An 18,421-nucleotide genomic window follows, 5' to 3' on the forward strand; every position below is an offset into this window, starting at 1 on the left:
ATACTTTAGATGACAGCTCTTTTTATTTCCTCATTTTTTTTTATAGTTATATTTCAGGTAAATTATGATGTTTTGTTCTGAGATTTTTCATATAAAAAAATTATATTTTAACATTGATTTATTTTGTATTTATTCAGAAATGGAAGCAAATTCCAAAAGAATTGACATAAGCAAAATGCGAATTTAAAGTCTTGTCATGAGTTCTTGGAGGCCAAATTGTACTGTTCTGGTCACTTGCAAGAAAAAGTAATAATATTAGTGATATGTTAATGTAAGAGACATGTTCCGGGCCTGCCTTTTAAAAGATTACATGCTGAGCAGCGATCAGTGTTTTTAAGTTTTTCTCTAAAAGTTTCCAGACAGCCGGAAGTTCAGATGATTTTGCAACAGGCTGCACATTTCTCCAGTAATTTTGTATAATGTTTATTTTTGTATTTGGCATACACTCATTGCACAATTCAGCTGTACCTCTCAAGTAAATAATTTACTAAAATATAAGGGTTATAGGACATGAATCATGGGCTAAGCCCAAGAGGGAGAAACGGGAACATTACATAGATAATTTGTGCTCCATCAAGAAAGGATTAGATTGTGCAATAACTAATATGTCATTGTTTTATCTTGTTTATAGCTGTGCTACTGTACTGTGGGCTTTTATTTTGTGAGATCTCTGAAGCTAAGCAGGGTCTTACCTGGTCAGTACTTAAGATGGGTGGCCTCCAAAGAGCATCAGGTGCTGCAGTAAGTGTGTCGGTGGCTCAGTAGGGAATATGTTTTCCTTCGACCCAGTGTTTAACCAATACTTTGGCACAGCATTTGGAAATACTTATGCTGCTGGGTGTCCATCTTAAATGAAGGTCCTTTCTGCTGTGAGGATATTAAAGCTTCTGCATCGCTATTGGTATTTTGAGACACCCAGAGCCAAGCCAAATTTGGGTGGTGAGAAATCAGAATGTTATTGAATAAAACATTAAATTGTTCATTTTGCAGACCGCCTTACACTGCAGGGGGGTGGATTATAAGGATGGGGAAAGCCTTTATGCTGTATAAACCCATTGCAAAAATTTAGTGTGCTGGCAGTAAAGGACCGCCGGCCACTGCTAGGGTGACTCCTCTGCAGTAGGTTTTGACTGAAGTTCTGAAGTGCAGTATTGGAAAGTGCTTTGAAATCCTGTGTAGATGAAAGGTGCCATGCGAATGTATATTCTGTTTGTCTGGTTATTCATTCCATTCATGCATATAGTGTGCTTCTGTTTTTTCCCTTTGGAGTGTGAAAAGATTTTGTAACATTATGTCCCACATATCTAAAAGGAGATATGAAACAGTAGTCTTATATAACTAGAAGAAAAAAATTACTAAATACATCTCCATTTAAAAAATATTAGCAATTACAAGATAAAAGTAAACAAAACCTTTCTAAACTAAAATCGTAGATTAGGTTGTTTCATATGGGTCGTATATACAGCTGCATCCATAATGAAATAAATGTGTAGATATTATCAGAATGTTTGCAGGTATAAGAGTATAGTAAGTAAACTAGGTGGTTAATCATGTTTCAAGTTAAAAAAAAAAAAAACAAACTAAAAACAAATCTGAAAACTAGAATCTGACTTTCTTGCTAGCTTCAAACAGCATCACTAAGAGGACTCGTATTTCCAATGTTATTTGCATACGTGGTTAAGAGGCAAGAGCAAGTATAAGGAAATTGTATCCAACAAGAGTACTAACTGCTTTTTTAAAGGCAATTTGTAAAATTGACCTTGTATCATTTCATTTCAATTTCTGTAACTAAACAAACTGTTCCAGTTCAGCAGTCACAATTCATGGAGTAACCAGGAACTTGAATTCAAAGATAACCCAGTACTGCAACTTTATTGCTCAACAGGCATTGACTATTCTTAATTCACTTGGTCATACTGCTATTTCCCCAAAGTAAGGGGTTTTTTTTGAGAAAACCTTAAGCAAAAACAATGTCTAATTGTTTTAAAAAAAAATCACAAACAAAAAATCACACACAACACATTATTTTATTTTAAATATATTTCAGAAATATGCTTCATTAAAATAAACTTTCATTTTAAAAAACTTTCCACAATACCATTTATTTCTGACATTTCAAATCTAACAGCCTAATGACATAACACTTCTTCATTTTTAAAACACGATATCAACAGTAGTTATCTACCATCGTGATGTACTACTGTATTGTTATTTCATACTGAAAATGTGATTTTTTTTTTAAAAACACTCAGGAGTTTGCTTTCACTTATCTTGCTTAAATACAGCCCTGAATTTGAAATATAGCAATTCTAGATGAATTGCTATCAGTTTAATACCAGAGGCAAACTTTGTGTCTCCTGCTTTTCAGACAGAATGGATAATGCCCTTAAACTGAATCAGACCTCAGGAAGATTGAGAAGTGTTCAAGGCCAGGCTGGATGGGGCTTTGAGCAACCTGGTCTAGTGGGAGGTGTCCCTGCCCATGGCAGGGGGTTGGAACTAGATGGTCTTTAAGGTCCCTTCCAACCCGAACCATTCTATGATTTGAAGTAGGCAGGTGCCATCTGGCCCACTAATAGGGGCAGTTACAGTCCTCCTGCACTGTACTTGATTTGTTCAGCTGCCCACTTTAATCAATTTTCAGTTCGCTAATAATAATGCTGAATTTTGATGTTCTGTATTCTAGTCTGTTTGTCCTGAGAAGCTGTCTGAATTATGTGTGTGCCTTTCCCTTTATTCACTAGAGTCTGTGCTTTTGAATCGCTAACTTGAACATCTTTATGTCAACGGCACACTAATGTAGCTGGGCGTTGCTGAAACAGGGACTGACAGTCTGGGTTTTCTTACCTGGTTTTATTTTAAAGACAATCTTGCAAGTCATTATTGAAAGTTATTCAAAGTAGTAAGGGTTACTGATAGTAATAAAGGTTTGAAGCTGAGCCTCAGAGCCCAAAAGCATACTGAAAGGATGTCTAAAATACTCTCTGTTAGTATCTCCTTTCTCTTTCCCTTTGGCTTGTTTTTAGTCAACACATTGTATATCTTGTTAGTCTAAATTTTAGTATGCAATATTTCCCTTTCTGTCTTTGTGCCCAACATAAATATTCTATTCGTTTTATGACTTGTATTTCTAATCGTAACTCAGATGTACAGTTTTTTATGTTTTGAAGTGTTGAGAGTCTGTGTGAAAAGTTAACTGTTGTTTCTGCAGAGTCCTGTTCCTCATATCATGGTGGTAGTATGGGAGGCGATGAAATGAACATGTGGTCCGGAGCTACGGATGAAGGGCTGCTGAGCCAACACCTCGCAGAAAGTGGAGTGGAAATAGATCCTGAAAACGAAGAACTCATTCTAAATATCAGTTCTCGACTACAAGCGGCTGTTGAAAAGCTTCTGGAGGCCATCAATGAAACTTCGAATCAGGTAGGGTGGTCTAATAGTGAAGCGTTTTGAATTTTGTGTCTCAATTTTTTTATTTTATTTTTCTTTCTCATTAATGTGTTTTTATAAGCTTAAAACCCGTTGGCTCATTTTGAAAGCTGAAAGAAAACTTCAAGTGCCTGTGCCCAAAAAAGCCTGCTCCCACATGACTTTACTGCTGAACTTAGATTCATGTTAGGACTGCGGAGGAAGCCTGAATTTGGGCATGTTTGTCAGTCCAGGGCACTCTTTCGTTGCTCATGCGGGTCATCTGCATTCTACTACAATCCAGAGATGAGACAGGAGGTGTCAGGGCACATTGAGCTGGCCCTTGTGAAGAGGGAGGATTACGGGGAACGGTGCCCAGTTCTCTTGACAGACATTTTTAATCAACTGACTGCATTAAAAAGGTGGAGCTCTCCTACTGTCTCTTCCAGCTGTGATTTAAACATGGCCAGTTAAGCACATATCCTCCTTGCTATCAGAAAAGGAGTCTGCAACTCCAGCTCTCCAATATTTATGTGAGGTATGTGATTCATGATCCAAAAAAGAGGCAGTGTATGGATATGCTCCTTTCTGTTTGCAGGGGTACTTTGCACGGTGGGGTGGTAGTTGCTCTCTGGAGTCCCTGTTAGTTGAAATGGGGGCGATGTACCTAGTTCAGTCGGTTCACATCACCCTGCTTATATCATGTGCCTTACTTTTAGATCCTGTACATCTCAATTTGAAGGTACAAGGTAAATACTCTGTATCTCACTGTAACTTTTTAAGCTCTCTGGAAGAACTCAGTCTTTAGAGTGAGCTCTTTAATCTATTTGAGACTAGAATTCAAAGGATACAGTGTGTGTTATGCTACAGACCCATCTATTAGTTAACCTAGTAATGATGCTACCTAAACAGTCGTTGCTTTCTTGTCTCTAGGTGTAAAATGCGTAAAACGTAACTACTGGAAAGAAAGGAGAAAAAAATCTGTGATGATAAAAGTAATATGAAAATTCAGCTGTCTAACATTTTAAAAGTTTTAAACATTTAAGTATTTGTTGATTTGGAAAAATACTTCAAAAATGAAGTGATACTCTTTTCTTTAAAAAAAAAAAAGATAAAAGGCTAATTTGTGATTTACTAAAGTTAAAAGCAATTTAAATACAAATTCAACAACCCCCCCCGGCTTACTAAAGCAAGTAGTCTGGTGGATTTTGTGAATCGGTTTCTGCATTGCATTTATTTACAAACTCATTCCACAACAGCTCTCTTCTGTGTGAGCATGAGTTCAATTAAAGAGAGGTGTTTGGCTTTTTGAGGTTTTTCTTCAGCTTAATTACATAATAACGGAAAAAGATACGCAGGTACTCCAATACATGGAGTTCTTAAAAAAAAAAAAAAAAAAAAAATTATACAGCTAGGCATTTATAGAAAATCTTGCATTTAAAGGGCAGATAATACAGACAAAGAAAAACAAGTTCAAAGTTTTACAGTAATTAAGAATTCATGCTGCGATGATGAAAGTATTGTCATTTATTTATTCCACTTGGTGTTCTTTTTTCTGAACGTTTCACTGCTGATCTTTAAATGCAGTAGTTTTATACATAGCCCTATATTACTTTACTTTCGTGACTGATATTTTTGCAGTTACTCTGTGATTTTTGCATCATTCTGTGATTCTGTAACTGCTTACTTTTCATGATACCAATGAAAGTACTCGGTGTATTCTAAGTAGCTTATTTTTATTTATTGTCAATTGATCAAGAAAGTTTATTTTCCTTTCAAAGCTTTGTAGCTGAGACCTTGTTAATACCAGCAACAGAGTTACACTTCGGCTCAAACACATACACTCACTATTTTTTCATTAATAGGGATTATACAAATATGAATTTACCACTGATGGTCATATTTAGTTTGTTGTTTGTTTGGGTTTTTTAGGTTAATAAAATGTTAGTCTATTTACACATATTCTCACAGTATTAAGTACAAATATTGACGTGTTTTCTGGCTGTTCTGTAGAGGTACTTTGCAAGTGTTTAAGCTTGTCTGCTTTTCAATATCGCTTGTGTGCTTACTGGATTATATTCAGTTCCTGTATATATCAAGGGTTCGTACATGACTTGGCAATTATTTTTAAACATTCAGAAACTGAATACTCTATTTTTTTCTACTCTGTGATATTTTATAATCTAAAACTAATTACAGGCAGAAAAGATTTTAACCTTTCCTCTTAATCAGTTGTGTTGTGCATACAGACATGTACCCATCTCTTAAAATAAACTTAAAAGAGGGAGAGAAACCTGGCAAAATCTTCAAAGTATCTGAGACCTGTCTGAACACACACTTTAAGACCTGAAGTGCAGTTTGAATCCTTTCAGGCAGGGCATATAGTGGGTGTATTAATTCAGATTCCACCTGCTGGTGTTATGTATAGGTAAATAAATCAAGCCACTCCCCTGAAGTCTTTCGGTTGGGAGATTCTAACAGGAAGCCTTTCAACTAGCAGAGTTTGAGAAAGTTCTTCCTGTTGAATTTACTCCAAGAACAAGAACGAAGGCACATAATGACATATCTCTATTTCTCTTTCATTTGCCGTAGTGGAGATGGAAAATCATTTTTAGTTTCTGTTCTGCTGCAGCGTACCTGTGCAGGTAAAACAAAATTATGCTTCCTTGTCTTGGAAGTTACCTGCCAGCTGCTTTTGGAAGATTTCTCTTGCTTTTTCATGTGAAGCTTCTCTAAGAAGGATTTTTAGGAGTCACTATACAAAGTTTTCTTGCACCTTTCTGTTTTGGATTATTCTGCTCCTGAATTGCTCTGCTTGAGAACATGATCTGAGTCTTCCTGCTGATTCCCAGTAGGTTTGTCACCGGCAGTGCTGATACGTGTCTTCGACTGTTAAAGTATGTGTTCTGTGACAAATTCCTGTTAGGAATTTCAAAAACCAGCCTAGCTAGTATAAGATACCCACGTGACGGTTGAGAAGACAGCAGCAGCGATATTTTTTGGAATGGATTCTTACCGCACCTACTGGGCATCTAATCTGTTTAATGCTTTGTGGACTGAAGGCCAAGAAGAAGATACATATGAGGTTGAATCTCGTGTGCCTTTGCCATCTCCTTTTCCTTTCACTGAACATTTGGATGAGAATAATTCTGTAGTTGTAAATACTTCAATTTTTCACTTCAGCCACAAAAAAAATGGGCACATTTTAAAAGTTGTCTCTAAAATCTCCTTGCCTACACCTCCCTATTCAGTAAGTATAAAAGTTTGTAAAAGAAATTGTATTTTAGACCAGCTTAAATAGCAGAGTATGCAGTGAAAAATGATATAAACTTGTCTCTCGTTAAAGCTATTGTGTACTGCTGACAGGCTTTTTTCCTAGACAGTTTTTAATGGGCACCGAAAAAGCTTTAATTACACAGTTCTCTCTCTTCCTTTCTAACAAAAGAAATTTAACAGAAACAGAAATATATTGAATTAGAGAGATTTGAGATCTCTTTTTAAAGTACTTCAGTGTTACTTATTACATTGCATTTTTCTCACTGTGAGTGATCTACATTGCGGGGGGGAAGGCTGCAGTCAGTTAAAATTGTCCCCTTAGAGCTTTCATGCACTGACTAGCAATATTAACTAGCACAAGCTTGCTAATGGCTTCCAGGGATCCCATGAAGAAATTTTTGTTCTTGAAAAATCACGTTCATGTTTGTGCTTTCTTTTGCTTTGTCCGTGTCATATTTTTAATAATACTGTGAGTAGTTATTACTGAAAAGAGCTGGAGAATAATTTTTATTCCAAGTTTTCGTTGGAGTATTTGACGCATTTGGTGCCATTTTTATTTTTGTCTATGTACAGTAAACCTATCCTATGTTTCCTTTTATCTGAGATAGGTCTTTTGTTAAGCACTTAAAAATGTAAGAATAAAGAATATTCTGTGACTTTTAAAATATCTCAAACCAGTGCAGATACTCATCTGCAGTATTTATACCTTTCTTTAACTCCTGTCAGAATAAATAGTTTATGTTACTGTTGTCCATTTAAAAAGGAGTGCTGTAGAAAAGAAATCAAGTATTTAAATTGTGTATTATAATAGAGAATGTATTGATTATTCAGACATTCTTTTCAAAGTGTAATTTTATTTATAAGTGGATAATTTTGCATGTAATGTTCTATGAAATATTCCTAACCCATTTTTCTGAGATTTTAAAGCAAGCTAGTCATACTTATGAACTTAGCTGGAAACGGTGATAAAGCTTTTATTTTTGAAGAAATCGAAAGAATACGTTTATAGAAACTGTAGCAAAGCCGCAGGTGTTACTATCTTACAAATATCTGCCAATATCCATACTATGAAAAAGACAAAGAAAAAAAAAAGGGGGGGGGAAGGAGCAGGAAATACGTGTTATTTCATTTTCTGACATCGTTCTTATTCAAAGTAAGCTGTCCTGTTTTGAATACAAGCCACACAAAGAACTCATACCTGGTTCAGCTCTGACAATTTGTGTTTGTGTCCCTTGAAGAGGTGGATGTAGGCTGTAAACGTTAACAGTTGAGAAATAGACATCTTCATAATTGACACCAGTTTGCTGTTAAGTTACAGGAATGTTTTGTGTAATCAAAAATTCTAACATTAGAGCAATGTTCCTTCTCTACTATTTTGCTTTTGTAATTCTGATTTTAATTCTTTTTGAAATCGTCACTTTGGCTATGTCTAAACCGGTCAGTAAGTATGCAATTTTATGCGTTTCAGTTCTGGTTTTCCAGTAGTTAGTGGCATAGTGAGATTGCGCTACATCTGTGGTAGTACATATTAAATATTAACCCATCAGACAAGCAGAGATAAATTAAAAAAAAATCCTTAATAATTCTGTTAGGTGAACAGTTGGAAGAAGCGTGCTGTACTGCCTCGGTGGAAAAGAGCGGTATATTCAAAACTCACGTTTTCCTGGTGTTATCATTTATCTTCATTTTAGGGAGAAAAAGAGATGAAGCACCACTTGTGTCAGTTTATATCAAAACTTCTGCCAGCTTTATGCAATGTTTTTTAGCCATTCAAAGTATGTGATGGGTGACAGCTTACTCGTATTTAGTACAAAACTCATATGTAAATAAAGGTGAATCTAGTGTAAGCTCATAAACTAGGAATTACCGGAACAAAGAGACGGATTTAGCCAGGTGGCTCATTGAGTTCACTGTACTGACAAAGCCTGTTTGCTTAGACTTTCGTACTGAGTCAGTCTTCCTGTTGTAGTCTGAGAATGTGTGTTCAGTAAAGATCTTACCGAATGTTCAGTAAAGTTATGTGAGACTTCTCATCACACTGTAAAGCAACTGTTAGTTAAATAGGAATAATAGAACACTTATTTATCAGAAAATCTTTGGTTTATCTAACTTCTGTAATTTTTTCCTCTGGTAGCTTGAACATGCTAAAATTACGCAGACAGAGCTCATGCGAGAGTCCTTCAAAAAGCAACAAGAGGCCACAGAATTTATCAAGTATCAGGAAGAACTACAAGAACATCTTAATGAAGAAACCAAAGCCAGAGAGCAATTGGCTTTGGAGCTTAGTAAAGCTGAAGGTGAGTAGCTTTTTCAATGAGTTGTTGAACTCTGCGCTCACTTGCCTATTAATTGGGTAAAGAAGTTGCAAATTAGATCCATTTCTTTGCAAATTTTAGAATGTTATCAGCCTTCTGCATAGTTATGGACAAGATGACTCTGGGGGTCCCTTCCAACATCAACCACTCTGTGATTCCGTTTCCCAACTTCGTTTCACTTATTGTCTGACTTACGAAAATAATAGGTTGAATATGTGTTATTAACCTCAAAATTAATATCTTCCATCATAACATGTCTGTTTGTGCAGACAAGCTTAAATATTAAGAACTTAAAATCATGAATAGTTGAGGCTTGAAGGCACCCCTGGAGATCATCTATTCCAGCCCCCTCCTCAAAGCAGGGTCAGGTAGAGCAGGTTGCCCAAGACTGTGTTCAGTCAAGTTTTGAATGTCCACAACCTCTTTGGGCAGCCTCTTCCAGTGTCTGACCACCATCAAAGAGGGGAAAAACAAAAAAAAAATATTCTTTTTTCGTATGCTGAAATGCAGTTTCCCATATTTCAGTTTGTACCTGCTGCCTCTTGACCTTGTCTTGGTTCCACACAAATATAGATAAAAAAGTAGAACTTTGACTCAGAATTTGATGATATGGCGGTGATATGTTTCAGTTTGCACTCTGTTTGAAATGATCTTTTTAAGTGTATTTGCAGCGAGTAAAAATTTTAGGGTGTTACAACAGAGGAAATCTAATAATCTTTTTTGACATCAGGAAAATGTGTTCAAATCTGACAGACAATTTATTTTGTAGAAGTAGCTTTATTGTTTCGATAGCTGAATGTTTTGTTTCTACCCAGCATTTCTACCATTATCTGTTTGTAATTAGCATCTGGAAAAGATGCAAAAAACCACCTGCCCTATAGGTAGATTCTCTGTAGTAGTAAGCAGAAAGATATTTTGGTTAGTTCTGAAGCTCAGCAGACTTCTCTGTTTCATAGTGGGAGCACAGAGTTAGTTCCATAGCCAAATGTTATTCCTGGAGAGTGCTCCTCTGCCAACCTTCCTCTTTTTTTTACACAGACAGATAATCCAACGTGAGTTCATGCGCTATGAATAACTGCGACACACATAACCTGAAAAGAAGTGCAGGTTTCAAAGCCATGTGTCTGAAACGTGGTGCGAGGGACTGTTGGTAGCCTGGCAGTTCCCACAGCATAAACGTTGTGTGTCATCAGCACCGGCACTGGCTGCAGCATTTCAATAGCTTTAGCAAACAAAATTGGTTCCAGAGGGAATAGATTCAAATCTGAAAGAGGCATTATTACTTTTTTTCAAATATTAAATGAAGAGTGAAAATAATCTTGTAGGGAACACACCTTGATGTGCAAAAAAGGTGAAATCTTCCCCCAAAACATAGGTAACCAAAGAATTTATATTCTTGCACAGATGGAGTTGCAAAACTGTTTAGTATTGATGAATTTCAGAACATAGGCAGCTTTTATGGCTGTTGCTGCTTTCCTTGGAGGATAATATTTTTGTCTTGATAGAATTTTTATTCACAAATCTTCAATAATAAAGTAAAATAGACTAATACATTAGGACAAAGCAGAGGTTAGTGTTCAGTTTTATTTAAAGGTGGGAATCTGTTGCAATGTCAGAGCTGTCTGCATAGGTTTAATCCTACAAGTAGCATCTGAAAAAAATAATACTACGTACTAATTTTATTTATTAAAAAAAGTTTTTATTACAGACTTATCTCTGTTGCTTTGCCTTCTGAATCTGTTTTTTTTTTTTTTGGCTTGGTCAGGTTCCCTACTGAGAACTATGAGCTTGCCTTTTCATTTACAATAAATAAATACATTTCCATTTGTGCAGGACTGTTGCAAAGAGGGCATGCGTAATTGTATTTGAACATGACATCCCACAGAAAGAGACCTCCTTATTATCCATTTTTTATTTTCATGTTTTTATTATTATTTTTATCCTATTACCACCAGACGAGCAAAAAATCTAAAAATAACTGGGTTCTTCTCTTGAGCAATGCACTTCAGTTATAAAATTAGCTTATGCAAACAAAACTAATAGCAGCAAAGAAACTATGAACTCTTACTAGATGCCAGTTTGTAGGTAACGGGGCTGCCCATATGTAAATTAAGGCAAAATTTACCTGTAAAATTCTATTAAATGCTTGAAATATTCTGTCAGAGCCTAGTTTGGAGATACAACAGATGGGTTGAGTATGTATTTTTTGCTAGCAAAAGAAAGAACAGTAAACACAAAAAATCTAGTGGGAGCTATGAAGCTATGTTTTCTCCTCTCCGGATTTTATCTGATAATGTTTTATTTGGGGAAAAAAACCTTGGAAGCATATAAAGTGGAAAAAATCTTCAAAAAATTTTAACTGGAATTTTATTTTAATTAGAGCAATAGCAATGTCAGTTTATAAGACCTGACAGACTGGCTGCGTTGATTTGGTTCATGTACAGTTCTGGAATACGAGAGGCAGAATTTGATGTTAGTTTTAGCCCTTGACAGATATATTGTACAGTTGAGCTTTTAAGTTAGGTGCAGATCTGTGTCACATGTAGAGATTTAAATCTTCAGTCTTTTGCAGGAGTTGAGTTAATTTGTCCCTCTTATTGCTTTAATGCTTTCTAACTCCTGAATTGATTAAAGCTTTTTTCATCCTTTTTTTTTTCTATGAACTCCTCAAATGAATGCACTTATAAATGACAGGCACCTCTTTTTTTGGTGTTGATATAACAGAACAAAAATGCTGTAGAACTCTTTTTACTTCATTTCTTCTGCTCATTGAACTGAGTTGTGAGCATACTCTGACAAAGCCAAACTACATTCTCTTATCAAATTCCTTAGATAGGTACGCAGAACAATGTCTTAGTTCATTATACATCTGATGGTACTCTGTCTTTTCTTGAGATAAAATGTGTCATTTTTGATCATTTCTTTCTTATCACAAAAACTGCTGCAGCTGAGGCATTTTCAAACCTCTAGTGTTTCAGTGGTGTCAGGTATGACTTATCTAATGTGATGGAAAAGCTGATGCCAATTTGTTCACTGAACTCTGACAACTTTCATTACATCTCTTAAAAAAAAAAAAAAAAGAAAGAAAAAAGGCAGTGGTAAATACCGCAACATGTGATCTTAGCAGACTTCATTGTTCATATCTTTTTGGAGGGGCTGTGCACTCCATTTAATCTGGGAACGCCCTCTCACTTCCAGTCTGTTAAATACTCGTCGTGAACAGCATCTGCTACAGTGGGAATAACTACTAGAATTTGTATTGTCTCAAATTTTTGAAATGCTGTTAATGAAGTTCCTAGTTCAGCATTTTTTTGCTTCAACAGCCAGTCCTTTTATGTGTCTGTGTTCTCTGTGGAAAGTCTGGAACAAAAGATTGGTCAGCAGTGCATGATTGATACGTGTGAGGACCAGACTCATGCTTCTCAGACTGCATATGCAAAGACCGCAGTTACTTAATTTCCTTCTTGATAGCTTTCCTCTGATACGAAAGCGAGTGCTCACAGAGGTTTTACTTCTACATTGATAACAAATGGAAATATCTTTAGTTTTCCTATATTCTCAAGCCAGAGTAAAATCCATATTAATACTGCCTCAAGACTGTAGAGTTATACCGATAAAGTATTTTCATAAAGCAAATAGTTTGGTATTGAAAAAGTACTACTTAGTACTTTGGCATTAGTAAGAAGAAACGTGTGAGATAGGTGTGTGTCCAACAGAAAGTTTAGACGTCGTATGACTGATGTCCTACCTGTCTTTTGGAACTGTCAGTGTCAGACGTGACAGAACACACCTTACCACGGAAATCTGGGGTACCTGTTTAGCACCTTCTGTCACTCAGTAAAAATGTCTTTTGTGTTCTGTGGTCAGGTGTTTCTGAAAGGACTGATGTGTGTCTTCTGAAGTCGATGCTATTACAGAATCTCGGTTTAGTTTCTGCAGCCCACAAGGTTTTTTCTTAAGTCTTTAGCTTTGTGCTCACTCTACATTGTTCCAAGATGGTGCCATTTCTTACAGCCGTAATATCATTGATAAAGCTAAAATAGAGTTCCCCCTCTAATTCTTAAATAAACTACTTCACTGTGAAGCAGTTTTTAAAAGCATGCGAGACATATTCTCAAGGTAGTATCTGAAATTCTCCATTAAAAAGATCATTAATTGTTCTGTGCTACTTTAAAAATTGCACATCAATAGTAAAGAAATTAAATTGTTTCTTATATGTCAACTGTTACAGGGCTTTTGGGAGTGATTCAGGTGCTAAACATGGACACCTATGGCCAGTTTTGGTGTCTTCTGATGTTGGAGGGGTCTATATGATACCTGACCTACAGGAGGCCCATGATCTTACAGAAACTGTGGTTTGAGGGCAGACAAATGTCTTGAGGCACCTAAAACGGCACCCGGCACCTGAACTGTTTTGAAATTTCTGATTTCTTTGAAATTTCTTATTATGTATTAAGTGTGTTTATTACACACTTATTTTTCCTTGGTTTTGGAGTTCCTGTTTGCTCCAGAGGTCTTGAAATGAGGAAAAATTAAGAGCTATGTTTGGTCTTGTGCTGTCCTTCCTAGAATTCCTTCATCGTGGAAGAATAGCAAGGACAGGAGTAGAAGTTGTCAGGTGCCAACTGAACATGCACATGCATTCGTGTGAGAGTACTATGGGTACTTCACCATGCTAAAAATTCAAATTCTTCTTTATTGTCTATTAAACCTGACCTAAAATCGATGTTTTACAGGCCTCATTGATGGTTATGCAGATGAAAAAGCGTTTCTGGAAAAACAACTCCAGGAAAAAATAGATGTAATAGACCATCTTGAGCAAGAACTACTGTGTACAGGTAACAAATTGCAGGAGTTAGAGGCTGAACAGCAGCAGATCCAGGAAGAAAAGGAATTACTCTCCAGACAGAAGGATGCTATGAGAGCAGATGCGGGGCCAGTAGAGCAGCGTATGTATTCCTCACAATCTTTCTATGAGATTTTCTTATACTTTCAAATAAAATAATAAGTAATCTTGATGAAGGTTCCCCCCCCCTTTGTAATCACTAATAAAAATGTGATAATCATTAATAAAAAATGTGATACTTCAATACCTGATACCTAATGTTAGCCTGATAACTTTTCTTGATATTTAAGCAAAAAATGACTGAATTTTCAGAAGTGCTGAGCAATCGCTATTGTTCTTTAAGGCAGCAAAAGCTTGATACCTCTGAACATCTGCTTTTATTTTTATTATCGCTGGAGACGGAATAGCTTGAAATTAGCACCAAAAATACTGGTCTAAATACTTTTCAGAGTTTTAGAGGGACTAGCAAGCATACCTACCAGAACATGATTGAACTACATGTGATGGCCATGCTCATTTTAGACACAGAAGATACATTTTTCTAACAAATTCCTCTTTTGGGGAAGAATGGCACGAAAGTTGTATAAGGAAAGCCTGTTATCTACCAGTAAGGAAAGCTTTCAGCACTGATGGTGAAAATTCCGGATAAATACCATGTCAATGTAATTTAACATTGCTTACTCAAAAAAAGCATTTACCTTCATAAAATAAATGCATCTATTAATTCTTCCTTAAACTAGTAGCTTAAATTAATATTTTATGTTTGAGAGGGGAAGAAAATTAGAGCAGTGGTGTTTAAGAAGTACTGATCTTTCAAGGACAGCAGTGCTTACATTGTAAATAGCGGGATGAAATTAGCATTTTATTAAATTCCTAAAAGTTTATGGCAATTTATAATGCTGCTGTTATTATAAGTTATACATCTCAGTGTACATTTGCAATTTCCTGCATCCGCTTTGTGTAACAAAGAAATTTTAAGAACAACCTGTTTCTTCCTACTTTATAGTAATGATGATCCTTGTCTATGACTCCAGTTTAGTCATTTGTTATATCTTTCAGGTTTCTAAATATTTTAAAGTTATTTTCATGTATAACAACTGTAAGGATAAACAATTCTATACATATGCGTAGGTACTTATATCATGCATACCAGAATAACTTACCACATTCCTTAAGTTATCTCAACAACTTTGTCATTAAATGCCATATCTATCTTTGGCTTCATTTTCTCTTACATTGTTGCACCACAAGAAAACTATAGCTGGCATGTAAATTACTTTGCTTCTTTTTTTGTTTTCTCTCTCTCTATTCTCCTAGGCCTAGTAGATGCTGCAGTCGATGCAGCTTCCCAAGCAGGTGTGTTTGTATGTTGCATGGCCAATCTGTAATTGGGTGGAAGACTTACACATACTGACGTTGTTAATCAGGATTATTGGGCTTCTGGCTTACTGACATTACTTGTAATTCTTACTGGCCTGCAGCTTTGATGTTGCATTTCATGCTCAGTTTTACATTCCACTAACAACATTTCTTATCATTTCTAAGCATAATAAGCAAATTCATTAATAACCATCATCTTATTCACCTGTGAATTACAGATACTTAGATGGTATTGGAAGGATATTTTTGTAGCCTTTTCTTTTTCTTTTTATTTCCAAATACAGTTGAGTCATTCATTATGATAACTAAACACTGTATTATATGGATATATAATGGTTACCTAGAAATGAGAATTGGTTAAATATGATGTAAGATGATGGTGCCTAAAGGATCTTTCTTCTATAGTGAAAGTAAATTGTATTGTTTCTGTCTATATATCAATCATATTTTAAAGATTCTCCAAATGTAATTGCACTTTACAGTTTGGATTTTACCTCAAGGGATTTGTACGGTTAGGTAATATGTACTTCAATGGGCTGTGGCTTAAGAGTCTTAATAGAGTGGTTTGGGGCTTTACTATATATGCTTGCCAGCCTTTTCATGAGGACTCAAAATTGAGCGTCCACGCAGACACTGACTGACTTTACAAAGCTCCAGTTACAGGTCAGTAATTTCCCTCTCTGTCTGCCCGGCAACCTCGCTGAGTCTTTCAGTATTTCCTTCAAATTATTTATCACACATGATGAAGACTGGGAGTGGATTGATTTTACTGACACTAGGGATGAGAAGAAGGTTGGGTTTTCTGTACTTCATTGTTAACCTCAGGGCTAGGTTAACCTGCTGAGTCTAGCTGTAGTTTGAACTCATGCATTTTCTTTTCTTTTCAATTCTGCAAAGATCTTTTAATTTATATGAAACTCAAACAGGGAGGTGGTCTGATGCATCTTCGCTGTCAGTCCTCTGAAGACTAACTAAAGGATAGTAATTTTAGTATGAATTTGTTTTAGTGGTAATCTTGATTATTTCTCAGAAGAAAATACTTTTTCAAAAAAAGAAAAATAGTAAAAACCCAAACCAGTTCACATCCTTCTGCAGAGTTCAGCATGGATACCTTGGGGAGTGGTTTTGCTTCATAACATTACTAACTATTCATATCTAAAAGTAGTGTGTGATGCTTTTATTAAAACCAGAATTGCTGGAGGAAACAGAAAAGCTAATGAAAGAAAAAATTGAAGTACAGCGTCAAGCTGAAAAAGAGTATGATGACCTTCAGAAGCAAGTGAAAGTCTTGGAAATAGACTTGGAAGAACAGGTCAATCGTTTCATAGAGCTGGAGCAAGAAAAAAATGCAGAACTGATGGACTTACGGCAGCAAAACCAGGCTTTGGAGAAGCAACTCGAAAAAACAAGAAAATTTCTAGATGTAAGTATGGTAAAATGCTGGTTTCATGAAGTTGGGTGGGCACCTGTACTGAGGTTTGGTTCAGCAAGAAATGCTAGGTTTTTTTCGGATTTTGAGCAAACATAAAGCAGCGCACAATAGTTACAATGTTACAGGTTCCAGCCCAAGAATTTAGTATTTTTAAAGTTGAAAATTCATTTGAGATGCTTGCTTAGGACTGCCCTGTATTTCTAAGTGTAACTTAGGAGGCTTCTTAAATGTTTAAGATAACGGGGAAATTCTAAAACTAATGAAGAAAAGTAAATTTTTGTGACCTTCGTTTTTAACAGTTTGTGGAATTTCCATGTTTTTCAATAGAATCTGTTAGAATTAAGTCAGCTTTATTTGTACTTGGAAATTGAAAGCATAATTTCTCTAAGTTTCTTCTATAGACTTCCTTTACAGTATCCAAAAATCTACCTCCAGATCCTAAGCTACACCTTTCAGCCAGTTAGATTATATGTGTATTTGTACGCATTCACAGTGGTAGCTGCCTCTATTGTACTCAAATTCTTCCTGCCCCAGGCTTTCTCTGCAATTTTGTTTTAGACTCTACCCCATTTTCGTCAAACACCATCTTCCCCACCTTCTTCTTTTCCCATTTTACTCCTAATAAGTGTCCTGTGCTGCTGTTGGGAGAAAACTATTATTTCTGTGCCTTCTTAATTAATTCTCTGGCTGACAGCAGTAGGGTGGAATGATTTTTTACATAATAAATATAACACCCTGTGGCACCTTCTCCGCATAATCTGTTACTTCGCATTATTGAAGGAGAGATCTTTCCAGATACTTCTTGGCACAAATAGGTTTGTTTTATTTCATTTTCCACAGTTACAAGATTATTTTTCTCCCTGAAACTAGCGTGTCATAATAGGACAAGGTTCAGAAGTAAAAATTCCTATTACAAGTCATAAATGCATTATGGTTTAGGATTATCAATAGCATGACCCGGAGAGTTACAGACTACTGAGATGAGTAGCTGTTTGTCATAGCAGCGTTAGATTCTGCCGTTCCCTTGAAACAGCAGGTGAAGTTTTAAAATCTGCAACTTGCAAATGTTGAAGTTTTATTCTGGTTTGTTGAATTTTTGCGAAATATTTTGTTGCTAGACAGAAGCATTCCTCTTTGTATCAGGTACTTCAGCTAGTTTATTTTAATGCATCTGATAAGGTTTTTCTGTTTAACAAAGTGGCATTTAAAGGTGATGCTTCACTGGATGCTACCAGTGTGTATTATTTCCTATATAAAGATGAGTTTCCCAAATGTCAGACTGGGATAAAACAACTGAAACTGGTCAAAAGCAAAACTGAAATGCAGAATTTATAATTTATTATTTTAGTGTTGGCTCCTCATCAGTATGAATACAAAGTTAATTTCTATTCTTAATTTCTGTTTATGCTACATATATCAAAGACGAACATTAGGAAAGAAAATCCTAACATATTGCCTTAATATAACTTGGGTGGTGTACCTGGAATAGAAGAAACAACAGTCATTTTTGTGAAATAATTGGATGTATCTATGCTGTCCTAATTTTTTAACAAAAAAATGTTAAATTTGTTGCCCCAAATGATGAAAGAAGTTTTTGTTAATGGAAGTAGCTAGAGATTTTGCTACCTTAAAAATACTGACGTACTGTTACCAGCCTCACATAAGAAGTAAGAAATAGTAATATTTAATTAAAAATTAGTAAAGTAAAAGTAAAATTTAAATAGTTTTTACATTAAATGGTGCATCCACATAATTTCTTAACTT

General features: G+C 35.7%; 1 protein-coding gene across 7 annotated transcripts in view; it reads left to right on the top strand.

Moving 5' to 3' along the window:
- Window positions 1–18,421, top strand: part of AKAP9 (A-kinase anchoring protein 9) — a 121,387-nt gene that overhangs the window by 74,421 nt on the left and 28,545 nt on the right. For 6 of the 7 annotated variants that reach the window (XR_012585471.1, XM_074574647.1, XM_074574649.1 and 3 more), the window contains 5 exons: window positions 3,212–3,423; window positions 8,819–8,981; window positions 13,736–13,948; window positions 15,163–15,201; window positions 16,416–16,648. Coding sequence is in view for 6 of the 7 variants with exons in the window: in XM_074574647.1 (XP_074430748.1) it covers window positions 3,212–3,423; window positions 8,819–8,981; window positions 13,736–13,948; window positions 15,163–15,201; window positions 16,416–16,648 (860 nt within the window). In the remaining variant the exon portion in view is untranslated. The remainder of the gene's footprint in view (window positions 1–3,211; window positions 3,424–8,818; window positions 8,982–13,735; window positions 13,949–15,162; window positions 15,202–16,415; window positions 16,649–18,421) is intronic. The other variant, XM_074574648.1, reaches the window with a different exon arrangement.

This window comes from Larus michahellis, chromosome 2 (assembly GCF_964199755.1).
Source record: "Larus michahellis chromosome 2, bLarMic1.1, whole genome shotgun sequence".
NCBI classification, from domain to species: domain Eukaryota; kingdom Metazoa; phylum Chordata; class Aves; order Charadriiformes; family Laridae; genus Larus; species Larus michahellis.